The following is a 27511-nucleotide window of genomic DNA, read 5'->3' on the forward strand; positions in this document are numbered from 1 at the left end:
GTTTGCCAGGGAGAATGGAGCTACTGAGTAATACAGACTACATTTAACCTTTGACTATGATGACACAGAGTTATAATCACTATTGAAGGGAAAAAAAGAAGACAAGCTTCTGTTCCTCTGGCAAACTGATCTGTTGTTTGCATTGCAGGCTAGATCTGTAGAAATGATGTAAAAGGTTTTGGTACAGGTTAGATAGAAGAAATACTTATCTTAACATGAAAGGAAAGGAATTATCTCTGCCATGTATATAGATATCCTAAAAAGCATGTTCCTGTTTTGTCCAGCTAGAGAGTAAAATTATGGCAGTATAATGCAAATAATTGCATAGTTTATCTGTTTGCAATTATCAGAAATGTCTAAATAGGAAGAAAGAACATGAAAAAGACATAGCTGTAAAGGCATAGAATAAACAAAAAGTGCAGAGAAAATAACTACTCACATGGGATACACCCTTATTACTATGACTCTGTTAAAATGCTGTATTTAGTGTGGAGACTGTGGATCACATCGATGTAGTTATCTCGCTAACTGGCTGTGAATGTTGCAATGAGTATATATGTGAGTAAATTACATGCTTGCACACACCAGAGACAGAAACAATGGCAGTCACACTGCAGATGAGTGAAACAGGTATATATTTCAAAGTTAAAAGATTAAAGAATTGAGTGCATACGTGCAGTGTTGCCACTCCTACAGGGGTCAGTCATGAAAACAGCACGCTTCCCATCAAAACCAGAACCTGATTTCTAACGTCGTATCCAATGTGTTGGATAGCAGGCTGAAAATCTGAGACACATTCACCTGAGAGAGTATCATGCTTGAAATTAAGAAAAATGTTACATTCAGCTTTCACCGTCCTTAGCAATATTATGCCATCTTTCCTGATAATTGTAAAGCAGTATCACATAAGCAAAATCCCTTCTTACACTTGAACCTTGGCCTCAGATGCAAATTGAAAGAGCTCTCTCTAAGGAGAACTCGAAGATAGAGATGAAGAGATGCTAAGAAACTACCAGCGCTGTCTACATTGGTAACCATATAACCAAGTACAACGTATTTTAAGAATTCATGAAACTAATTATTAGTAATTGCAAGGCTGTAACAGCAAGATTAGGAGCCAATGAAGAAATATCACCGAGCCAAGCAAAGTGTGTCCTTCAGTTATATTTATATTGTGTTAATTTTTAACAATCTAATTATGATTTTTGTATGTACGTGCATGTGCTTATGTTGTCTATGTACCTCTTTGATGTTTTGCTGTTTGTACATTGTTTTTTGTTTTTACGAGGCCAGCCTCCAAAATTTGTGACATTTGTTCATCCTTCACTTTAAGTTAGAATCATTAATGCTTATTCATACATATTACATAAATAAAGCTGTTGTGTGCCATTTGACTCTATTTAAAATTGTAAAACTCTGGCCTGAATTCAGACAGTTGTATGCATGTGAACTGGTGTTATTTTCTCAGGGTTTACATAGACAAATATTTACATTGGTAAAATTAATTATCTCTTGTCCTAATTCCAGTCTTCCCTACCTTCCAGCAGCAAAATACTATTAGCTTCAGTGAAAGCTAATTCCATCAAGCATTTCATGCGGGAACAATTACATCTGTCTTGTATAGCATTACTACACTGACCTTCAGAGAGAGGGAAGACTGTTCTAGGTAACTCCTGTTCAACAGTGGCCTCTGTGGATATCACCCTGCTCGGCTTTGTGCCCCATGACATGATGTGTGTGATGTCAGAGTGAACATAATGAGATATTCAGACCGAGAATTTGAATATAATAGTTAAATTGCTGTAAGCACTTAACATCAAATCTTTCCTATACTTCTCTCTAATTAGCTCCCACAAAAACATTCTCATTTATTCTCTAAGAATTCTCTCTATTGACTCCAGATCAGTAAACGAACCTACACGTTTGCCTCTAAAAAGACTTCTGCCTGCATGATATAAAATTCAGGCTTAAAGACATTTAAGATGCTAAAGACAGTCATTACATTAATGATAAAAGGTATTATTTTTACCCACTACTAGCATAGAAATTGAAGTTGATGAAAACAGGGAAAAAAAGTCTGTCTGACAAAATCATAATACTACTTTAAATTTTATCAAGAGCTATAACCTCTCTTTACTCAGTAATCATATAAAAGGGTCAGATGAACTAAAAGTACAAAACAAATAAAAATGTACTTACCCCAAATTGCCATGAAAATAGCAAAGAAGACAGTCCCTCCGTTATCAAACAAATGTGTAACCTGAATAGAAAATAAATACATCAGGAACAAATAATATTGCCACCTTATCTTTTGCCCCAAAGAATCCCAGAGTACAGAACTGGTCGCAGTAACTAAAAGCTAAGCATTCTAATAAGAAGTCCTACTTGCATGTTTCTTTTACCAAGGTTTGTCCCCTTCTGTCTTTCTGTAGAACTTGAACTCTGGTTTTGCAGACTGTCACTTCGTGTATCTCCAGTCTATTTCTTTCACAGACACTAAGAGCTGCTCTGTCCATGTCCAGACAGGCTAAAAATTCCTCCAGAGTTCTTCTCATATGCTGGGTCAAATTTAACCTCAACATTTTCTATTTTAAGGTTTTTATAAGCTTAAATAACTCCTGTCTTTTCTTCCTCTGTATATTACTTAGTTAATGTCTCTTTTAATTCAATTTTCTTCTTCTCCCAAGCTATCTTCCGCAGGTAAGAATAGATATATATTCCTTTTTATCCAGACAGCTCAGCCTCTCAAACTGTTGACATATTCTCCTTCTTAAAAGGCTGGTGCCCCTAAACTCCAACAAACACTAAATAAGTGCTAAATACCATCTCCCCCAAAACATAATTCTAAATTGTGCACTTAATTTCTCCTCATGAATGCTCTCCTTTTTGTTGCATTTATCCCTTATCTTACTCTTTGTTATAAGATTTTTCAGGCAGAACAGATATTCTGCTGCAAAGTCCAAGGCTTGCCAATAGAAAATAAGTAATAATTAGTTTTTGCATGCCTATGGATCACTCTAAGCATCTGAGTGGGTGAATTTGATGTCTCACATTAAGAAAACATCACAATTTACATTACAAAAATCCAGGATTTCTAATATTCAAGCCATAATATGAAACAGTATTTAGGACACTGAAATTAAGATCAATGTACTTTCAATAGATTTAACGTTGCCAATTTACAGCAATATAATTTATCCAGGGATAACGGGCCTACATTTCTTCTCATGAAAGGTGGTTTAAGATGTTGCTGAGCATTAGTAAGCAAAGCACAGGCTTCAAATTCCTATCTGAAAAAAAAGAACAAATCATAATAAAATAATAGAGCAAACCAACTTATCATCAACAGACATATGTTAGAAAGAAGATCTGAAGAGAGAGAAAAAAGAAATGAAAAAGTGCTGCAAATGGCTTTGATATGTATTGTCCTAAACCATCCAGAAAACTCATGGTCATTTCCCACTCTTCAAAATAAGAAGAGAAATAGAATTCTTGAAATAGAATATTCTTGAAAAGACTTTACTTTCATTGGTGCTGACTCTGTTGCTGACTTAAGGACCAATTTTTAAGCTTTTATGATGAAAAGAAACCCATCCTTGTGCCAATGGAAGGGCGCAGGTAACCAGATTCAGTTTTGCTGCACTGCGACCTTCTCTTACATCTGAAGTTTCTCTGGCCAGCAGCAACGCTCTGTACGTGAGGTGTGCCGGGATGCTGGGGCTGACAGCCCACCTCGGGCAGTTACCTAACCCGCTCCCGCGAGAACTGCCTGCTGCAAGGAGAACTCACCCTGCTGACAGATTTTCATTCTTTTAGAGAAGGCTGGCATTATTGCTTCTGCCTCACAAATTAAGAAAACTAACTCAGGAAAGCAAAAAAAGTTAATAGAAACAGTGTTGCTTGCCTCTGTTTTATTTCTTATTGAGTAAAATTATTATAATATTGTGAGAATTTATTAAAAACACATCTATTTTCTCTGTATATCAGTTCTGTTTTTCTTTAATTTTTTTAAGGTTCTGAAACGGGAATTGACTATTTGGTATTGGAGAGCAATAAATCCAGTATGTTCCCTGAATGAATCACACAGTCGGATCAATTGTACATACAAATATGTCTTTTGCTTCATTTTTCTTTTGCTTCCATAAAGGAAAACACAAACATAATGGGTATGAGACCGAAAATGTGAGAGGTGAACAAAAGCAGTACAATAAACGTGATGAACATTTTCAGTTTTGAATGTAGATCTGTGTTAGGATCTGATTTTGGATATTCTGCTCAGTAAAGAGTGCATCTTTCCAAGGAAATACAAAATGAACCAAGCAACCAACCCTAACCCAGCAGAACTAATGTTGCTAAAAGTAGAAGATACATATCTGGCTCCCGATCTAGCTTTGTCTTCATAAAAAGCGTTTGGGCTAAAGTCTTTCAGCACCACACTCAGAATTAAGATTTGACTGTCTCAAAGGCTAAATGCACAGTCTGAGACTCCGTGTTGACCAGAGGCCTCTGGTCAGAAGTGAAATGCTGTAGGACTCAGTGCTAGTCTGTCAGCATACCTGACTGATGTTGTCATCATCGTACAAGACTTCAGGCACTTCAGATCCACCCTGAATCAATACCCTGCCCTGGGGCCCGAGGGCAAGGTGTGCTGGGCAGAACCAGCCCAGAGAGCCCTGGTGCACCACGCTAATCACCCACAGATCAAAGAGTCCATTTAATGCGGATGAGAATGACAGCTTGGGCATTTGGCAATTCAGAATACAACTCAGATATTACATGCCTTTCCCTTAAATTATAAACTTCAGTGTGGCATTTTTAAATGGAAATGGAATAAAAAGGGAGGGGATGAAAGAAATGGGCAGTAACAAGAAGGAAAAAGGCATCTTTTGTATTTTGTCTCCAGCTTTACAAAAAACTTGGCAGAAAAAACTTTTGAAGTATGTGATTTTTCCGGCATTAGTTTGTTCTCTCTGAAGAGCTCCTCTAGAGCGAAACTTGGCAGATATTTAATGAAAGAAACCCTGGCAGCAGTTTTAATAACGTGAAATATGAGCACAAGGCCTTATATAAATGTGGCAGGTCCCATGACTTCAGCAGGTTTAGGGACATAAACTTCATTTAAAGGAACTCACTTTTTCTAATTAACTCAATGCTTATGTACTCATATACAATGAGCTATTTGAATGAATAAGGACTAAAACACTTATTCCAGAATAAGGGTGCCAGTGCCCGGAATGAATCAGGAATAGCTTCCCTTGCATATCAGCTCTTTGGCTGTGTGCGATAGCTTCCCTTCCCTTGGTTGTGTGCAAGGAAGACAGAGAAATAAGTTATGTTCCCACAACAACAAAAGCAGAGGGAAATGCTGACAAGCTCCATCTCAGGAATACGAAAGCAAGCAGGAAATGACATTTTCTTTTCCCAGAGAGCAGATCTGATGCCTTATTTTAAAATATGTTCGTTCCACTTACTTATACTACTAACAGTGCTTCAGAAAGTACGAAGGAACATTTGATTTGAAATCAGATTGTAGTTTTCTAACATTACAGATTGTTTTCATTCACTAATTTGGGTGCAGACACAGTGGCAGTGCTGACACATGTTTGGGTACGTGCTGCTCGACTCGAGCAACACGGTGGCACCCACCAGGACCACAACGCCTGCTGGAAACCAGAGCTTTCCTAGCAAGAGGGTAGCGAGCGAAGCTGCAGTGAACCCTTCTTTAGAGACAACACGGTGAGTGAAGGCATTACAGTTATAACCACAGAGTTATAAAAAGCCTCATTGAGCTTTTTTTTATTTTTTCCCTTTTTCTTTGCCATTTGAGTGGCCAGATGGTAATGCCTTCCCAAAGAGAAGTCTCTCTCTCCCCGACTTGGGCGAGATCCAGAACAGACAAATCCTGAAAGGAAACAATTTTTGGTTGTTTTCTGTGTTCCAATCTAAGGTTGATCAGTTTTTCAGAGCAAAAGCATTGGCAGGAAAAGTTGGGAGCTTACATGAATTTCTGTAATATTTGCAGACATCAGAAAAGGGTGCCTGCAAAGATGGAATACGAGTGGTTACTACTTGTCTTCCCTGGTTGTCACCTGATTTCATTTCAAGGGGACTGGTTTAAAAATACATGGAAGTATGGATGGACTGCCACATTTTTTCTGTTGCAATGAATTATTCACAATGTGACATTAAATGTGAAATTTGCATGATTTAAGCAAAGGATGTCAATGTAAATACAAATGAGAGACAAAAACTGCTTCTTATTAACTGGGAATGTTAAAATAACAGGACCTAAAGTTAAAGAGGTGCCACAATGCTAAATGTATTAATTTCCTGTTAAACTGCACGTGGATTGCTGAAGAGGTACTTGTCATCTTCTAAAGAGAGGCATTTCTGGGATGGGATGTATAGCTTGCATAATGTTATTTCAATTAAGAAAGCTCTTATCTTCAGTACACATTTTAAAAGCATAAGAAATTAGCGGAAAAAAGTTCTGAAAAAATCTTATGGAGCCATTTTCTGCTATAAAGTTATAGCAGTTATTTAAAAACAAAAACCAGTTTTGCCTTAAGTATGACATTTTCAATGGTATTTATTGCTGTTGTTGCAAAACAACTTTTTCATTTTTTTATTTTGGCATTGCAAAATAGAAAATTAAATTTGTAAAATATAAATATAAAACTTTTTTTTAAATGTCAAATGTGTTTAGAATTTTCCTTCACAAATAAGATTTGCAATGTTGAGTTTTACTCCAAAAAGTTTGAGTTTTACTCAACATTGGTCCTATCTATGCCAAATTTCAAAATCTAATACAAAATTGATTTTCTCTTTCACATTGCTGCAGTGTTGTTGTAATGCCATGGCCCAGAGACAATCACAGTCACACTTTATAAATACAGGCTTCTGAGCAAGATTTATCTTACAGGCTAAAGAATTCCACGAAAAATGCCAAGGCTGCTTTTCCAGCATTATGAACATACCACACATCAAAATATATTGCTCACTTGAAAACACTGCACATATACAGAAGCACCTTGTGATTATTTAAGTTTGAAGGATAGCTTCTTGCAAAATATTTAGTTGTGTAAAATCTTTGCATTAGTTTGACAGAGCAAAGCACATCACAGGCACATTATGCTAGAAAATTCCTTTCAGAGGAGTAGAAATTCAATTACAAAAGATTAAGAAGTCAATTATAGGAGAAAGCAGGAAAAACCTTCCAAGAAAAGTTTTGTTACTCAAGGGACTTTATAAATTGATGAAAATAATAAGGATTTAGGAAGGAAATGCTCACAGAAAGTAAAACAAATTTTAGAATGATCTCTGATCATTTCAGAGCATTCCCTTATTAGAAACATGAATTACAAAGGCTGAAAAAAACCTCTGTAGAGAAACAACATGTTTTGCAGGAATCTTTGCTGAAACAAGGGCAGCCATTACACAATGAAAGCGGATCTTTAGACAAAAGTTATCTTGATAGAAATAAGACAATAATTACCTTGGCATATATGCAGCTTTCATTGAGTTTTTGTAGCGTGCAATTGCGTTCACACATAGGGCACATGATTGTTTCATTTGCCTCGCAGATCTCTTTGCTTTAGTATAAGACAGGAAAATAAAGGTTATAAAAAGGCTTTTAACATTCTTAAGATTTTCTGAGGTCATGCCGTTTGTGGTCTCCATTTGTTAATAGTATGCCTACACCACAAAACTGGCTCAATAAAACAAACTAAAAGTGAATATTTGGCACGAAAAGCCTAATCCCAAATCAGTAACCTTAAAACTATGGGCCCTAGAGTTGTATGCAATATTTTTGGGCATCATGCTACGCTTCTTACGCTTGTGAATATCCCATTCTGTCCCAAATATCACAAACAGAAGAACAAAACGTTGTTCACTACCTGCCAACCCATTTACTGCATATTTATCTAAGCAACATAGAAGATACCAAACGTTAAAGAGGATGGACATCATCGGTATAACTACACTGATTTCAATCAACTTACCCCAGTTTACATCAGCTGAAGGTCTGTTCCACAGGATGATTGCATGCACACTTAGATCGGTTGGTCACATGTAAAAACCCACTGACAGGTATTTCTGGCAGTAGTATTTCAAGTCTTTGCATTTTTATTTCCGACAGAAGAACTTATGTAAAGGGCTAATAAAAAACCACTTTAATATCCTAACTTTGGGGAAAAATACCTTCAAACCACATTCTACTGCTTAAAGATCCTAAGATTCATGAAGATGAAGTCACCGCCTTCATTGGGACCATTCATATTCAAAATGTAGTACATAATTAAGTGTCTTGACAAAGGCACAACAGAATTAACAGAAGTGCAAAAATGAATTTTAAGGAACATTTTAACTGCACTGAGTAAGCTTCCCAAAGAACCTCACCAATCGCATTTCCCTACCCTTTAGCAATGTTGACGTGCCTGAAACGATCCTATGACACACTAGGAAAGCAGCAGTATAAACAAATGCCAGGAAATCTCTACGTTGTGCTTTCACTCTCCTCCTCACAAAAGCTGAATTTACAGTTCTAATGCTGTATGGAAGATTATGCTTATTTCCAAATGAGTGCATCTATTAAATCCTGTCTGACATAACAGTAAATAGAAATAGAAGATACAGTTGCCCAGATGTCACTTTTGTAATCTTTGGTCATACTTCACACAACATCAGAATCACTAATGCACTGAAACCCTACAACATAATGTGGACCTGACAAAGAAATTGTCCTAAGTAACCCTTAAGCCAGAATGAGCACAGCCAGTCATTTCAGAGTTGCAGAGTAACAGAAATCTTACAGCGTGTCACATCAGAGAATTTTCTTGCTTGCATTTTCATTCAAATGATTAAGCACAGAAAATCCTATTTCAACAATATGTTATAATAGTTTGGCAATAATACAAACTGTTGTTAAATATAAGGCCAAATTATACTTATGCTTTGAATTTAAATACAACGTTATAAATGTTAGATTTTCAGTATTCTATACCTTGAGTTAAAATCTTGGTTTGTTTTCAATAACATACGAAGTTTCACAAAATTATACTGACAGTGATAGGTCACATGCTTTAGCACTACTCTGCAAATGCAATAACATTTGTTACACAAGTGTTTGTGACAGGTGCTATGTTAACTGTTACTGCAATTCAAATCTTCAGTATTACAGAGCAAAATAAGCCTCTCTACTGTCCTCACTTACATATTTGAAATCTGACTACAGCACATGGTGCAAAGACACCTCAAGCTATGCTGTGTTCGTGCCTGGCCTTTCTGTTTGACAGACAACAAAGGGACAACTTACAACAGTTATAATTAATTATACGTATAAACCCATCCAAATCAAACTCTTTAAAACCATCAGATTTATTTTTATATAGACTAATCAACATGTAATAGCTTGACATCTAACTTGAGAATAAAGATAGGTAATAGATACGGCACATAATTTGTTGAGAGAAAAGAACCCAGAGGAAGGCACTTCTAAAGGACTATTTAAGCCCTCCCATATGACAACCACATTTCCCCCAGTTTAGCTCAGGGAGGGCAAATGGATCAAAATATATTTAAAAGTGTGTGAAACAAGAAATACAAATTCATGTTCTGTACTGTTGTTTCTGCATGTCAGAGCCCTACGAATATAATCCAAATACTCTGGAAGCTACTATGGAGTTTCTTGAGCAGAGATTCTCTGGATTTTTCTCTTGGTTATCTTCATCTCACAACTGAATCCTGCAACGAGCTGCCGACACTATAATCTCAGTACCCTGGGGGCCCTCAGTGCCGGCTCCTGGCAACCACAGTATTACCAAGCTTTATTCCAAACCCACGCAAGAAAAAGAACATCCTTCATTCAAACATGCTTTCAGTAACACTGCCCATTTTATGCACTTGTTTTGTGATAGGAAAGAAAACTGTCCCTAACCGTGTAGAATGGAGAAACTTCAGTTTCTAAACATGGGACATATATGCATATTTGCTTATAATAGTGTCTAATCCCTGATACCACAGTGTGTATGCAGGGTTTTTGTCTTCCCATCTTGTATCACCTTCCTCCTCCCTGTACAATACCTTTGAATCATCGAATGATTCAATCAGACCTGCAAGTTTATTGTTTCCCTAAAACTGTAACTGAGGAGAGAGAGACTATGACAAGGGGCAAAAGGCAGGGTGAGAGGGGCACTCGCCCTGAGAAAGAAGGAAGGGTACCACCAAAAGGGAGCAAATACGCACCATTTCCAACTTGCCTGTGGCAGCCACTGATGAACTATACAGAGCATCTTTCCTTTTCACACGGGGCAGGGACTGACAGCCCTGTGCCAGGCTGAGATGGGGTCCTGGCACAGGCTGAGAAAGAAAGATATATATTTCTGTAATATTTTTATATGTATATAAAAAAAGCCAACTGGTATTATGACCCCGAGCACAGAGCAGAGGCAGCCTCTCGTACAAGTCGTAAACAGGACAAACTAGTTCTTAGGTGTGACATCATTCTGCATAATCCTCGAATTAAGAAATGCCACGGCTGGCATCGCAAGCAACGTTTGGTTCTATAGCAATGTATGCTCGTGTATTTGCTTATTCCTCCTTGGCTGAAACTGTGCTGGACCTCAGTGGAAAAAGAAGAAAACGATGGTTTTCTGCCTGCAGCCGCTAGAGGGGAGCTCATGGCAGCTCCCTGCGCCCGAGCGGTGAAAGGACATCGCTGAGGAAAGCATGGTTCTGCAAAAATAATTTGATCAGTCGGTAGGTTCCAATTTTGTGGAACACAAGACAGATGAAAAATAAGTTTTTTTGACAGAATTTATCATACTGTAAATCAACACTTCCTAACATCCACTGATTCCTAATAACAGGCATTAATAGGGAGAAACCTGTTTCACGAGAAGTAGTATTACACTGAATAATACTGAATCTGGGGCAATGTGGCAGTTATGATATTACCATAATGCCCTGGCACTAGGTTTAAATTCCTAATTGCCACTGGGTTTCCTGTGTCTAGATTTTGTCATAACGTACCCGACTCTGTTTCTTCCTGACGGCTGCTGAACGTTGCATTTGCACACTGCGGTAGCTGCAGTGCTCAAAATCAAATGATATATTTTAAAACTGTTACAGATATCTATCTAGCAGTTTTCTTTAAATGACTGCAGAAGCACTAGCTAAATAATCTCACGGTCTCAGAATATGGCAAGAATAAGAACATTTAGCTTCTGCAGTTTGTCTGCCTGCTAATGGATGACTCCTGCCTGCTCTAGGCAGGAGGTTTCTGTCTAAACCTCACTAACCCCTTCCAGGCTAAGCAAGCAAATATGGCACGGAGCAGCATCTGTTATCACTGGCCTTTAGAATTGCCTAAGTACACAAGATGATACAGAAAACATCTACATAGATTTTATCAGGCCAGTCACAATCAGCTTGAGTTAGTTAAGCTCTGTTCTTGAATCCACGTCTCACAGCAGGTCTTACTAACTTGGTCATAGCAATCCACTGATATGACTGTATTGTGTCACGACTAACCAGAGGGACCGCACAGATTCACACCATCAAAGGCAGAGAGGACGTTCTGCCCAGAATTAACACATCCAGATTACAGATGTGGGGCTGCCACAAAGTACATGGCTAGGGCTTCTGCATTAACCCACCCTCTGTCAGTATTTTGAAATGAACACTGGCTAATATTAGCTGTAATAAATATATAAATGCTCCCCTCCCCTTGCAGGCATCCAGGGCTTGTATGGTGGATCACCTAACTTGCAGGCTCTTGCTTCTGGAATCAGGGCACCTTGGCACTCAGTGTAGCACAGCACGACACTGAGGCACCTCAGGATGGAACCTGTCGTGGTTTAACCCCAGCCAGTGACTGAGCCCCACGCAGCTGCTCGCTCACTCCCCCCCAGTGGGATGGGGGAGCGAATGGGAAGAGTAAAAGTGAGAAAATCCATGGGTTGAGATAAAAACAGTTTAATAATTGAAATAAAATAAAATAGTAGTAATAAAAAAAAATATTAAAAAAAGAATATACAAAGCAAGTGATGCACGATGCAATTGCTCACCACCTGCTGACCGATGCCCAGCCAGTCCCCGAGCAGCGGCCCCCCAGCCAGCTTTGCCCTAGTTCATATGCTGAGCATGGCGTCATATGGTACGGGATATCCCTTTGGCCAGCTTGGGTCAGCTGTCCTGGCTGTGCCCCCTCCCAGCTTCTTGTGCATCTCCAGCCTTCTCAGTCGGTACAGCATGAGAAGCTGAGAAATCCTTGTGTTAGTAGTAAGCACTACTTAGCAACAACTAAAACATCAGTGTGTTATCAACATTATTCTCCTACTAAATCCAGAGCACAGCACTATACCAGCTACTAGGAAGAAAATTAACCCTATCCCAGCTGAAACCAGGACAGGACCCAAGACAATCAGCCTCCATGGGGAGCAAACTAAAATCTGTATGCTCTGTCTGCAGCTACTCAACAGCAGCCAAGGGGAAAAACATAGGATATGAAAACATGAAAACTAGCCTACCTCTGTGCTCCTGCGATTTACACCCTGCAACCTTCAGCAAGCAAGATAACTGTGTCTCTCTACAAAAAGAGCAGCAGTCGTATCTCCAAGTCTTCTTGGGGGAAGCGTATGACACATATACAAGCACATAATAGCTTACAGTTTGAAAAAATGAAATTCTTAGAAATTCTGTTCTTTCTCTTAGGGAGCCTCAATGCCAAATCTTTCCTTCCACAGGGAGTGCCTAAAATATTAAGCTATACCCTGATAATAGTAGATTATGGTCCTTTGTTCCCCCCTTGTTGAAACTGTCATTGTACATGTGAAGAATACAAGATTTCCAGTTCAACATTCCTAGTCCCTCTGCTCTATGAACAGGCTGATCCTCTACTTTACATTACATTCATTGTGTTTTACGGATGTTTATCATGCAAAACAATCCCAATACAGAGAACAATATCTTAAAGATAGCATATTTTCCTGGCTGATACATTTATTGCATTTAATTGCATTTAACGCAGTTTGAAGTTGTGAAGTCTCTCAGGAGTTTGCTGTACAAAAGCAAGCCTAAAAAAGCCTTAATTACAGCACTGCAGAATATAACAACTCACTGTGAAACAGAAGATAAAGACAATTCCGTAAAAAAACCCGTAAAATAGTCCTGCTCAAAGCCCAAGAAACACTTCCTATGAAATCTGACTCCAAGTATACTTAGAGCCTAAGCATCCAAACTGCTTGGAGGAACAGTTGCAATTGTAAGAGCACTGATACTGTTGTGTCTGATGACATCTAATGGAAGACTTTGTAATAAGGGTGCGTCCTCTGAAACAGTTCCTAAAAATACAGTCAGCACTTAACTTGAGCACCCTCATCACTATTTCTAAATTGACATAAACCCCTCTCAGAGCAAAATCACAACAGCGGGAAACTTGAAAACCAGGCTCATTTCATGTGGCTGTAATCTCCCTGAAGCTGGGTCTCCTGGCTGCAGTTTACACTGACATAGTTAAGAATTTTGCTAGACTCAAAGTTTGCCACTATTACCACTGGGAGAAAAAAAAAGGCATAGACAAAAGTAAGTTGAAGTTTAGCAACTGTACTACAGTCTGGAAGTTACAGGCAAGACAGAGGTAAAGAGGGAGTATATCTGACTGTTTTTTCACCCATTAGCCTTGACTAGAATGACAACCATTGCAGTACCTACGACATTAGAATTGGTACTTGCTGTTTTTCTTTACAGACAGAATGTGAACCTCTGCAGATGCAGGGGTAAGAGCACTTGCTGTGAATAGTAAGCATCCAGTTTGATGCAAAACAGATATACAAAGTGGATACACTCGACTGAAGAACTCAGTGTTTTATTTGGTTATTTTCCCATGATTACCATATCTGGAAAGCATTTATAAGTATAATAATGATCTCAGTTGTACCAGACTGTTCTTAATTTTCAACAAGCTATTATGTTTTTAAATGGGATTTTACCTTACTTGGCTGGAATCCATCGTAAATAATCCATAAAGGAAAACAAAGAGCCCAACCAGGGCAGCAGGAATAAGCATTCCAGTATACCACCCCAACCAGGCAAAATACAGTCCAATTTTTTCACCAAAATATCGCCTACATGAACAGGAAAAGGAAACACATACATTGTTTAAAGTTAAAACTTATGGTGACCTCTATCTATCTTCACAGTAGTAGAATAATTCTAATAAGGAACTACAAAATACAAGTTTATGGTAAAATTATTGTCAGTTTACCAAAATCTTTTATTTCAGGCTTGCATAACACTTTAGTGGCACTAATTGCAGACTTACTAAAACATATATTTTATAAGGATATAACTGAAATGCTCTGTAATTTTCATGTCCTTGCAATAACTAAGTAGATGTACTAGTTTCAACATTATTAAATGTAGGACATTTTATTTGCACACAGAGACAGATACATATATACACAGACATAGAAAACATTTCTGGAAAGGGATAAAGTAAATTGGTATGACCTAAGTATTCCATTATAAAAAGCATTTATGATTGAAATATGTCATATTACATGATTATCTAACTATTATTAGAGAAAACAGGATTGAAAATACAAGTTGAAGTTTGAGCTTTAATTCTTCAAAACATGGGTATCAGTTGCTAGAAGAGATGAAGCAGCAGTGATCAGAAAGTCAGTCATGGATGATACTACTTGATCGGCACAAAATTGTCCCATGGCACATGTTCAGCTCCACAGCCTTCAGTGGAACAATATTGGGCACAATGATTGGTTATGACTGTCAGACCAGCAATAAAAACTGACAGCAAGGAAAAATGAATTATTGGTATTAAATGTCAAAGATGAGGAAAGTATGAAACCCAAACATTACAATTATTTAACTTCAAATACATATATTTCTCTGCTTTATATTTGGTAATCTATGACATTAATTATACGATATATAAACAGAAGTTTATTTAAACCCACGTGGAAATGTAACAGTTAGGCTGCATTTTCTCTCCACTGGATCTGGTAACTCTGACTGTCCATGTGGGTCTTTGCTCTCAAAGGTGCTCTCACGAGGGGCAAGTGTCTCTGATCAGCAGATCACTTCATGGGTTTGTATTTTAAGTTTCACACTGCAAATTGTCAAGCAGGTGGATCTACATGCCTTTTATGCAGCCTCATTTGAAATTAATAGCCCTGCACAAAAGAGCACCCAAAAGAAGCAACTTAGAGAATTCCAATCTTATCTGATAATAGCTAATAGCTAAATTTTACAGGAAAGCATAAAGATGAGGAATTTAGCAGTATGGTTAATGCACTGTTACCAGGTAATTTGTATCACAGAAACAAGCTACTCTTCAAAGTACTAATACCTGATTAAATCGAGAGGTTGGTATTTGTACCACATTCCCCACCGTGCCCAGCGCTCATATAAGAGGTGTCTGTGATTCTGAGCTCCGTGTGTTTTGATGGGATGTCTGCTCTTGTGGCTTCCCTGAAAAATGCAAAGAAATAAAAATATACTACTCGGCACTATGGGAAAGATACACATTTCTTAGGGATTTGATTATAATTTTAAATGAGGAGTTCACTATTTTTAATAAATAGGTCTCATATTATGGACATCTCTAGGATATGCCATCTGGAGCTAACAGTAAGCCTGACAGAAGAGATATGGTTACATCTGCTTCTGAAATGGCCAGTTTCTCTAAGAATGAATGATAGAACCATACTAGTACAAGACTATACAGAACTACTCAACTCTTTTATATGGCATCAAGTACAGTGTTTCTATTTCACTAATACTAGACATTTTCTGTAACTTTATTAAAACTCCTGTTTAAAAGTATAGAAAACCATAGTCTTTCTGTGGTAAGTGTTTTCAAAGATGATGTTTCAAAGATGAAACAACAGAACTGGTGTTATTTTGAAACCTACACAGGATGCTCAGAGGCATTAAAAGCAGAACACAGAGTCAGTCTGACCCAAAAGGAGTACTTCCAGGCCATGCCTGACATTTACAGACCGCCTGACAGCCTGAAAGAATAGCCTCATACTCAGCAGTCAAAAGGTAACACACAGGTTCATTAGAACCATCCTAATCAGAATCTCTTGTATTTGTAATTTTACTCCAATTCTGAAGCAGGACATCTCCTTCAGTTGAACTTTTCCCTCCCAAAAAACCCACTACTTAGTTATGGTAAAGAAATTCTTTCATCAAATAACTGCAAGTGAGCCAAATAATTTCTTGGGAGAGGCACAGAGCTCCCCAGAGCAGTACTTCGAAGTTACCAATCAGACAGATTCTTGACCTTGGTAGATCCAAGTATTTTAGCCATTTAGATTTTCATCATTTATTTGAAATCTTGAGCATTCCCCGCAAGTGAAAGAACACTATTTGCTTGTTGCAATCTGCTGACCCTCTGGTTTAAGAATGAGTTAAAAACAAAGCTAAACACAGCAAAGAGTCCAATTCTACTGATTTCTCATTACAGCCAGAAAAGAAGCGTACAAAAAACATCAAAACAGAGTGTGACCTTTGCAATGTCCAGGAACACGTAGGAACAGAACATCAACTTATGCTCACAGTCACCTGGATGAATGACTGCAATGCATAAAGCATTACCCAGTATTGCATATTTTTAAATATTTTTTTTTTCCCCTGCTTCTCTCTGCACTGTTTATCCATAACAGAGTTCAAGTCTCAGCATTCCCACTGGGAATGAATTTTCACCCTCATTTGCTCATGTGATAAAGAAAAAAAAAATAAAAAAATTGAGAGTGTTCAACCGCTAGCCCTTAGCACCAGCCAAGCATCAATTAAGGTAAGAGTGATTTAAAAAATGACTTCATTAACCTTAACTGAAACTTCGAAACAGTAGCTTATGCCATAACAAAGGAACATATACATAAAATGGATATGACAGCATGGTTTTGACAGCCAGAGAAAGCTTCACATGTTTTTCTGGTAGTATGGCCAGCTTTTCCCTGAAGTCAGTACTGCACAGCTGAAGCATTAACAATGATGTTCAATTATTTATCTAAAATATTTCTTCTCCATATTCTCGGTATTTAATTATTAATACCATATAAAAAAATTACTCTCAGCAATTTGTAAAGCACAGGTCAGTCCTTTGAAACATGAGACCAAGCCACAATATTCAGCCCAAGCAATCACAGGGTTCACAGCTGCAATTACCATGCTACTGATGGCATTTAAAATGACTGAAGATGTGCGGCTTACTTCTTTCTTGTCAATACACAAAGACTGTCTGAAAAACCTCTGAAGTCAAACACAAGTTTTTCATTTACTTCACAGGTTTACAGTCTTCAGTAGACTTTAACCTACTGAAGAAGATATCGTCAAGTAGAAGTTATCCAGAACTATTCAGAAAAGACTAAATGGGAAATAATTAACCAGTCTCCCCAAGTGTGATCAAGTGCACAAGCTATTAGAAAAACAGAACATTTTGTAGGTGGCAGGCAAAAATAATTTAATACAACTAATTGGAACAGGTTTGGAAAAAATGATACTCTCATTAAGAACTCCACAGGCATGTCCGGTTCATAAAAATAAAAAAAGGATTATAATATTCTAGTTCCGTAAGAAAATGCTCCAGGAAGCTATTATAATGCATTATATAAGAAAAAATTAAAAAGCCAATATTAAAGTAAGAGCTGTAAATAAAAAAAAAATTCTCAACAGATTACATAGTGAAATTAAAAGTTTACAGGACAAAATTAAAAATAAAGTAGGATCTCAAAACATTAATGCAAGCTTTAATCTAAATATAAAGACAAATACAAAATTAACCAGGTTACCTCATGTGGTGGAAATGCTGCTTCATATGTGCCATTATTTAGTAATCTATTAATACCTAAAAAGAAAAAAGCATTAGTTCTGATATCAATTTTTTATACACATTAATTTCAAGCAGTGTGAGCTTTCAAGTTACATACTGAGAATGTAACTTACTATTAGGTGCTTAGAATGCTGCTAAACATGACAATAACCAATAACCCCACCATCTGTTTATGCAGGTCGTGCTGATCCCTTGAGATTTCTGGCTCTGTCAAACTACAGCAACCTTCTGAGGGCCAATGTCTGCAACTTTTCTCTCAGGGTCGGGTGCTCATGCCAGATCAAGTGTGAGAAGATAGTTACATTCATGTTGTATTCATCGGAGCATATGATACAGATTTTATGGGTGACCAGATGATCTGACATACACAGAGAGTGGTATGGACAGACAATCCTTGAGGCAGCAAAACCCCTGCAGGTTTAAAAGCTAACCTGTTGTTATTTTTACATATAAGCCAGCTGAAGGAGTTTGTATCAGAGCAGTGCTCTGCACCACACCGGCTACAGCATTTTGGATCAGTTCCTAGAGTCTTTCTAAAAACAGATTTGTTGTACTATCAAAGCACATTATAAAAAATAAATAATAAATAACCATTGATAATTATAATAAAAAGATTCAGTAGCCTGTAAGCACATACCCATAGCCAACAGTTGCCCCAAGAAATAAATACTTGTGACAGATTTCAGATTTGTCCATTCAAATTACGCTAAACTAATCTCGTAATGAAATTTGCCATCATCACTTCAAACCCTTGTTTTCTATGTTTTTCTTGCTACCGCTTTTCTTCAGAAAATCAAGCGACAACTTTCTGTAATTTCTATCATCTTCGTAAGTATAAGGTTTTAAGTATGTCTATATATATTTAATTCTTAATTTAATTCCTGCAAAGAAAATAGGAAATCATACATACATCCCCTGTACATTGCAAATAAAAATGAATAGTTAGACCTTCTAAAAAATAATACTGTAATAGGAGAGTTGATATAAACTGAATTTAGTCTCCAGGCCAACTGTCTCTGAGCCACATGGAGATCTCAAATAAGTTAAGTGTAGCTCACATGGATTCTGCTGGACTGGAACTGCTGGGTAGTAGCGGAACTACTAGGACCATTCCTAGAAAACACTTGACAGTTTTCTGAGGTATATGTTATCTTTATTGTGGCTCTTGATCACATAAAGTTATCATAATCTCTCAGATTTATTTTAAAGAATGAGTCATTAGGTGAAAAATATTGCCAATTTTTACTGACTTATTTAAGAAAATAATTGATGTGACATTGCTTCAACTCTGTTACTGAGCGAATAAAAAGATTTCAAGGAATGGCAAAATTAATAATTGAGTTTTCTCAAACGATAGTTTTCCAGACAAGTAAAGATACAAATTTTTTATAACTTCAGGTTAGGAAAAAATACAGCATTCTCACCCATTTTGGATTTTCCATCTTCATACTTAGTTCTCTGTAGCATGTGATGCACGATTCTACTTCTTGTGGAATTGCTGAAGAAGCTGTCTTTGTTGTTTATCGTAAAACTATTAAAATAATTAATGTCTTTTAATATTCAAACAATGCACAGGTGTTGAAACATAGCTGCTCAAGTGTTTTCTTCTTACAGTGATTTATTGGATCTTTACCCTCCTTGGTTACTGCACAAGATATAAGATTTTACATCCATAGAGCATCTTCTCAGGTCCAATAAATTTATCATCATCACAGATTATTGTTGGGAAAACAGAGCAACTAAAACTAAATTCTAAAATATCCTACTATCTAGGTCATTTTTGTTCTGGATATAATTAATTAAAAAAAGATCTTCAAAAGCAGTGGTTGTTCTCAAATTCAAGTTACTTATGAGTTGGCAGATGTCTGTGTCATGGAACTACCAGAAACACTATTTAGAAAAAACAATTATCTCCATGCACTGGACACTTAAATAGCAGCTCCACAACCACTTTCCCTTAGAGAATCCTAGGATAGAGCCACATAAAGCATCCTTTCTCAGACGGCTCTGGTTTCTGGACACCAGAAATCTGACATGCAGAGCTTTTGCCTACTCAGCTGTGCCAAAAGTGATGCTATTACAGTTGACAACGCCAGCTGAGCTGGTTGAGGAATAACACCAAAACCAGATGATTGATCCAATGCAATATAGTCAATTACTGAAAAAAAAATAGAGATTATAATGCAATTACTCTATCTTTCCAGGGTAAAGTCAGTCCACTAGCATATAACTTTTTTACTGAGAAGAAAAAATTACCATTTAGCCTAATTTATACTTCTATTCTAAATGAACTTTTCTCTCCTAAAAGAATTATCACAAAATACTTTTAAAATGAAGAAACAGCCAGGATTTTCCAGTCTTACTTTTTGGGTCCTGAAAAAATTTATAGTACAGTTAAACTACATCATCACCAACATGCTATTTGAACACATACAGTTTTTATTTGGTGTATATATATTTATACTTTCAGAGACAAAAGCATTTTTAAAATGGAGATCTGATAAGAAAGAAAAAAATCATCACTGGTTGTAGCTTGCCTCCAAGGGTTTCCAATTTCAACAGCTGTCTCAGGTTTTGCCTACGTAAAATATGTAATTAAGCAAAGCAAACTTGAGCAAGTATTTGCATTTTGTAATGTAATGGAAAGAAAAACTTCTAAACCAAAAAGGCAGGGTTCATTTTTCAGTGAAATTTTTGCCTATACTACTGAGTGATCTTCAAATAGCAAGTAACAGAGAGTAGATTTTGGCTTTAAGAGAAAACCCATAGAAAATATCAAATATGATCCTGGGTATTTGCCAGTGACCATCTGTTAACGGCTGCCTCTATGGCACTTGCTTAGAAGTGAGAAAATAAAAAATCCTTGTGGTCTCTTTCCAGTTCCAGCACTTACTGGTGTATGCGTGCACGGCTAAAGGGTGCTGTGTAGCAATCTGTTTCTTCCAGATCAGGTAGGGCCTCCTTATCAAGCTTCATTGGATTTCTGGGCAACCAACTTTTCAGCTCTCTCATATTTCTCTGCAAACTGAGACAGTAAGAAATCAGATTTACATGCTCTTACGTGCTTGTTATTTCTAGCTCCAACATTGCATATTTAGTGACATCATACTAGAAATGAAATGAAAGCAGGAAACTTCCACATTAAGTAAATAAAAGAAAATAAGGAGTTAAGAGTAAAGTTAGCAGTATTTATTTATGATCTATCTTGCACACTTTACTCAATTACAACTCATTCTAAAATTAGTGGGATTATGGTTTGAGATGGGACTGCAGTATTGAGACTGGGGTAAATGATTTTCCAAGGTAGTTCATCTGGCAGAACTGTGGATGCTTTTGCCTTACTCAAGAATATATCTAATTACTTTCTCTAGCCCCACTGGACAAGGCAAGTGTTACTCCTCCACCCTCCCTCCCTTGCCTGGCAACTCAGATGCTAAAATTCATAAAATTTTAAAGCAAATACGAGATTGCTCAGGATCAAATTTTTATGGTTTTCTGATTTCCATAAAGCCTTGCCCTGCAAAATTTTCATCAAAATCCAAAGGCCGATATTGCCTTATAAAACAGTATACCTAAACATCAAATAAAGTAAAGGATACGTTATACAGAAATGGTTATACAGTCTTTAGACAAAAAAATAGGTATGGCTTCAAGCAGTTTCCTAAAAATTGACATTATAAAACACAAACAGAACATAATTTTTGTACCCTCAATTAGATTATATACTGGTAACAAAAAGGGATTTCTTCCGCTGGCAACTTGCCTAAATAGTATCTCAGCACATGGTTTATACAGGGGAAAACCTAGTGAAGGGCAGCTAATTTTCAAGCAAGTACTAGAAGTTACCTTCTTATTATTTCAATTTTGGATTTCTTGATGACCTATATTTTTTTCATATTCAACTGCAATGAAATATGGGTATTTAAGGAGTAGGTTTCATATTACATGAGTGCTACATTATGACACCATAAGCATATCAGAGATCCAGAAAAAGTCTGAATTTTAGAAAAACATAACCCTAAATATTTTGTCAGTGGGATTTGGGCCTTACTCAATGAATATGTATGCATGATATATAAAGCATATATATCTCATATCCACAAAAAGTGTAAAGCTAAGTATCATTTTTTTTTAATCTGAGATGAATACTTAATTGCCTGTGCTAAGCAGAAGCACAGCTACCCATTTCATAATTAAGATTAATAAGTGATGACACAGTAAGTTGCTCTCAGGCAGCAAAGCCACCTTTGTGAAAACGCACCTCATGATCAACATCAGCAAAAAAAAGTTCTACCCCTATTTGACACCGTGTCAGACAGAAATCTAAGCCAAATGTGGGAGCAGAATTTTACACTGACATTTAAAATTCTCAAAATTTTCTTCTTGCTATATATTGCCAAGGTTCTGGTGCACACTCCGTATGTAACTGGTACTGCACTTGAGGGACACCACTCTATTTGACACTAAGCATTATGAGCCAAAGAACATAACTATGTTCATAAAGTTGGAACACAGAATTCAGTTCCCAGGCAGGTGCATCCCTTAAGTTTCTCCTTTACTCAAATAATACCTTACTGTGCAAGTTGATTCTCTTATTGGTTCCAGCAGAAGTTCTCTCGGTACAAAGTTATACATAGTGTATATAATTACAGTTTTCACTTTATTTTCTTCATCCTTTTTTCTGTTGTACACATGCTGATTTTTTTTAGTCAAAACCAAGGCTTTTCTTTAATGAGGAAAATACACAGATGCATCAGGAAGAACAGAAAAACAATGCATCTGATTTCAGATTCTTCATTATGAAAATCTTTTAGAATTGGTTATGCAAAAAGCCTTAATCATTTTCCCCCTCCAAAAATCTAAAAAACTAGTAGATAATTTTTATATTAAAGAAATTAGCTCCTTTTTTAAATTCACGTCTGCTCCTTTTAACATGCAAAGTAATGAAGAACAGCATTGGAATAAATAAAAAGATTATGTCCACATTACATTTGCAATGTCTCTTCTGAGGCAAAAAGGCTTTTTGTCTGAGGTGTGATTGCTTTTTCATTACATCGCTTATGGTTGATCACTCCAAAGCATAGTGCCTTCAGATGGCATAGAATATTTCAACTGAAAAGCACATCGCTCTCTGTACAAAAATAATCCAGCAAGAGACACCTCTTTTTTTGGCTTACATTATTTTACAATTAAAGAAAAAACCTGAAGTTTTATGGAGCTTTCATTCAAAGTGATAACAAATTTCAGAGAAATTTTTGCCTAAATCATAGGACTAAGTATTAGCATTCCTACTCAGAGTGGCTTTCTAGGTCAAAAGTAGCAATTGTAATGGATTCTTGACTTAATCTATTCAGTGTATCTAATAAGAGTAAAAGCAGACAGAGCTGGTCTGGTGAAGTAACTCATGAAGTCAGGAGTTCATGCAATGACATCAAAAATGTCCCAGTGGAACAGTGCTGCAAAGATGTGGGCAGCACTTCAGGCACACTCTGCTTGAAACCACTCCAGCTGGTGCTATTGTAACTTTATGCACCTTGGATGATGGGATATTATTCTGAAATGCATATATATTTTATTCTCAGATACAAAAATTCATATTTTATGAAGATGCCTGTAATTTGAGCTTTGCTCAACTTTCATGCTCAACTGTGTTACATTTTATTTGGTTGGTTGTTCTTTTTTTGCAAAACTAGTTTAGTCCAAAAACTCTTGCAGATTATGCTTATTCAGCAGACTGCAATGCAAAGAAACAAAGTATGGGTGAATTTGGAATTATCTGATCAGACTCCTGGAACGAGATGACCAGTGGCAGTTGTTTAATTCAGGTATGTTAGGTATTTTTGACCGCAATCGCCACCCAGTATTTTGCTCGGTGTTTGCATCTCTCATATATAGACCAAAATACACAAGACTGTGGCCAGAATTGTCAACCATATGCCACCAAATTACAAAGCATGGTAGTACGTTTTGTAATGCGAAACATGTGATCGTCGACAGATTCAATATATGGACACAATCGTCACCAAAAAAGGAAAAAAATGATACTATATTTGTTCGAAGGAATGACATCAACAATTTCACTTCAGCATGAAGATTGAAATCCAAAAGGTTTTAGAAGTCCTTTTGCAAAGCAGGCTTATTGCAGTTCAGTTGCTAAACAAAGTCATTTTTGGTTCTCTATCCTCAGAAGTATAAATTTATTTCAACATTTCAGTGGGCAGAGTGAAGCTGCGTACTAAGGCAACTGTCTTTTAATTTTCTTTTCATCAATGTCATTCTTAACCAGCATGAAATCGGTGTGTCTGATATGGCAGATACAAGACTGATTCATTAGATTATTCAGTCTTAAATCTAAGAGTTCAGACAATTTTTGATACCTACATTATTTACTTGCATGTCCCACTTCTAGCAAATTCCTTTCCTTTGAAAACATTTGTTGAAGGCTTTTCAAATATTGCTTTTAAGGAGTATGATAAAATTATTTCTATAGTGTGGCCTTATGAATAGAATTCAAGCTTCATAGGATTAAATACAATGTTAAGGGTTTTTTTAAGGTATGTAAATAAAGAAATAGAGAGATATCACACAGCTATCACTTATAAGAAAGACACTATACCGGTAAGAGTTACATTTATCTTTTGCCCTTTCATTCATGCTCCTAACAATCTTTTGCAGACTTTTTACAGGACATTTATAGCTATATACACCTACCATATAACTATGTCAATAAATTCAGAGAAGTGTACATGCCACAGCAGGGTCTAACATACTAGTGTTACCTCATATTCTTAAATTATAGAAACTCTATAGCCTTAAAATTTTACCTTTGATATACAAAGATTTTAATATAGTTCTTCATTGTAGCTCTTGTAAACTCCGCTTAATAACTTAGAAATATTAAATGAGAGATTTGATAAATTACAGAGAAGCAGTTAAGTTTGAAAGGTTGTCAAATGCAAAGAAACACTGACAATAGTAGAAGTTAAAATGGTGAGATGTGTATGACAGGAATTTTAGAGTTAGCTTTCATTTTTAGAGATAGCTTCTTTTTCTTCTCCTTCACACTTTTCCTTTGTGCACTGGATTGTGTAAAGTGGCAGAGAAATATTCAGAAAAATATTCATCACCAAATTCTCACAAGTAAAAACATTTGTCTCAAATGAAAAATCAATCTGGCATGAAAATTGTTTATTACTTGGTGCACAGGTAATGTGCAACTTCAGTTGCATGTTTCAGACATCCTTCTAAATAAAGAAAATAAATTTATTTAATATCTAGGACTCACCAGCAGGATTACAGATGAAATGAGACAATTTTGCAGTAAAGCTTGTTGATTTTGCCTTTGCATTACAAAGCACATCACTTACATTTTTCATAATGCACATTAAAATGGAGCAAGCATGTGAATGACCAGGAAGAGGAAAAACGCAGTTGTAAATTTATGTTATAGATTGTTGTATTGCAATATATTTTATCTGCTTATGTATTTAAAGTTTTCTCACTTTACCATTCAACAGTGCTTTGTCTATTTTTGTTAGCTGATCATCTTGCAAACTGATATCATGAGACTACTTAAATTGTTCCTGAGAAATAATGAGAGCTCTTCATCATCTAAGGTAACAACAGGAGAACCTAAATCAAATGTAATCTCATCTCAAGATCCATCTCACGAAAACCCGTGATAGAAAACTGTTTCAGGAGATTTCCCTCATGTAAAAATTTTCACATCTCTTCTGTAGGTAATTAGGATTTACAAGACATCATTATGTCTGACTGGAGCAATGGGGAGTGATTACAGCTCAGTGTCCCCCGTTCTCGCTCCCCAGCTCCCCCAGGTTCCTTTCGCCCACTGCTGTGTCCTCTTGTGCCCTTCTCCTGGCTGACAGAAGCAGCCACAACGGCAGCAGCCGCAGGTGAGGTTTGCATGTGTCTGCCTTCCAGAGAGTTAAACAGCTTTTACTGCAGCGTACAAGTTATTCTGTCAGCTACCAAATAAAAATTCAAAACAGCCTTCGGTGTGTGGCATTGATTTAGTCCTGATCACCAGGATACACGAGAGAAGTTACGTTTGCATGTCGAAGGAAATGGCTGACTACCAGAATCTGAGACATACACTCGAAAGTATCTTCCATGCTAAAGAAATATGCCTTGCTAACAGCAGACATAACTGTAGAGTCGGCTCCAGTATTAAATCTTTGCTGCCAGGATAAGGCCTTTTTTTTTTCCCCTGGCATAAACACTTCTGCATTTCTAAAATGAGAACTGGCAAAGCTTTAAAGAACTGCATCTTGTTACAGATGAATATTTTAACACTTTGAGCTAACATATTTTGAGTTTTCAGGAAAATAATCTAATTTTCCAAGTTTCCTGGATAAATTTACAACTGCAAATGGATTTTCTTTAGCAGGGTGACTATCTGACGAAATTAGAAGCTACACATCACCCACCAACCTGCCCATGGTTTTGCTCCTCCAGTCAGTGTAATAACATTTTTTCCTGAAAGAACAGCAAAAATCAACTGAGAATAATCAAGTAGGAGACAGTTGAAAAGGACATATACATTATAAAAGAACACTGGACATTTCAAAACATGCATTTTCATAGGCAGAAAGGTGAAAAACACTTAAAAAAGGCAACTGAAATAGAATAAGTCATTAAAATGCTGTGATTTCACATATTTTCAAGTTCAAAATTTGTTCATGAGTCAAAATAAAATTTTAGATTTGTAGCTAATAGTAATAATAGCTAATCAATAATTAATTCATAAGACACCCATCAGACAAGGTTCAATGGTGTCATGCTAGTATTCATTTAATGCGGTCTTTCTTAGCTTTTATTTCATAAAACCCATTATAGAAGAATTAACAGGCTATTAAATGTCTTATGCACTCTATGCATTGAATACCATAAGCACTTAACGCCATTAGATACTATCTTTAATCTCTGAAGTGGTATACCATCACTTTCCTTTGACATTTTCCATCCAACTGAATAACAATACACGGCCCTAAAAATGCCACGAGTACTAACTGCATAAAACAACTTTTATGTTAGCAGTTCTTCTCTCTCCACCCTTCACCTGTCATAGCAACTTAGAGAAACAAGACCAGAAATTCCCAGTAAAGTCTTCTGAGAACATGTATTTTGCAACCATATAGAAACATATTTGCTGCAATGTAATATTTTATATATCTAGTTTCATTTTTTCAGTTTTTTTTTTCTGGCCGCCTCCTATCATTTCATGTCACATTTCGACTACACAAATGCCTCGATCTTGCACATTCCTTGGGGTATCCATATCTTTACCACGGCACTCATCTGGGGACAGTGAAGTTCAGCACCAGGGACTTTGCTCCTCACTTAGTTCATCTTCTACTTAAAATTTGCCTAAATCCTTTCTACTTCTGCAAAGTTTATTTTTTAGGAGGAATTAAAGCAAGCCTATTTGGATACAGTAATATAAAAGTTTAACATTCTTTTCAGTCGATACTTTATCCCCCCTGTTCTAAAACACACAAAAATGGTACTTTCGCTCTGGATACTTCTCCATCACTTCTTAGCCTAGAACCATACGTAGTTAACAAGATTGATTAAAGTACTTTACTTACATTAAAGTAACAATGAAATAATACATTAAAAGGATTGGGAAGG

The 27511-nt window shown here is 36.7% G+C and overlaps 1 protein-coding gene across 1 annotated transcript in view; it reads right to left on the minus strand.

Annotated features, from left to right (window-relative positions):
• ANO3 (anoctamin 3) overlaps window positions 1-27511 on the minus strand; it is a 222379-nt gene that overhangs the window by 35062 nt on the left and 159806 nt on the right. The window contains exons 7-14 of the mRNA XM_075163291.1: window positions 26312-26356; window positions 20754-20885; window positions 19285-19391; window positions 17820-17875; window positions 15371-15492; window positions 13992-14126; window positions 7496-7592; window positions 2200-2260 (exon numbers count right to left, since the gene is read on the minus strand). Of these exons, the coding sequence (XP_075019392.1) occupies window positions 2200-2260; window positions 7496-7592; window positions 13992-14126; window positions 15371-15492; window positions 17820-17875; window positions 19285-19391; window positions 20754-20885; window positions 26312-26356 (755 nt within the window). The remainder of the gene's footprint in view (window positions 1-2199; window positions 2261-7495; window positions 7593-13991; window positions 14127-15370; window positions 15493-17819; window positions 17876-19284; window positions 19392-20753; window positions 20886-26311; window positions 26357-27511) is intronic.

Source organism: Calonectris borealis, chromosome 14 (genome assembly GCF_964195595.1).
Source record: "Calonectris borealis chromosome 14, bCalBor7.hap1.2, whole genome shotgun sequence".
Classification (NCBI taxonomy): Eukaryota; Metazoa; Chordata; class Aves; order Procellariiformes; family Procellariidae; genus Calonectris; species Calonectris borealis.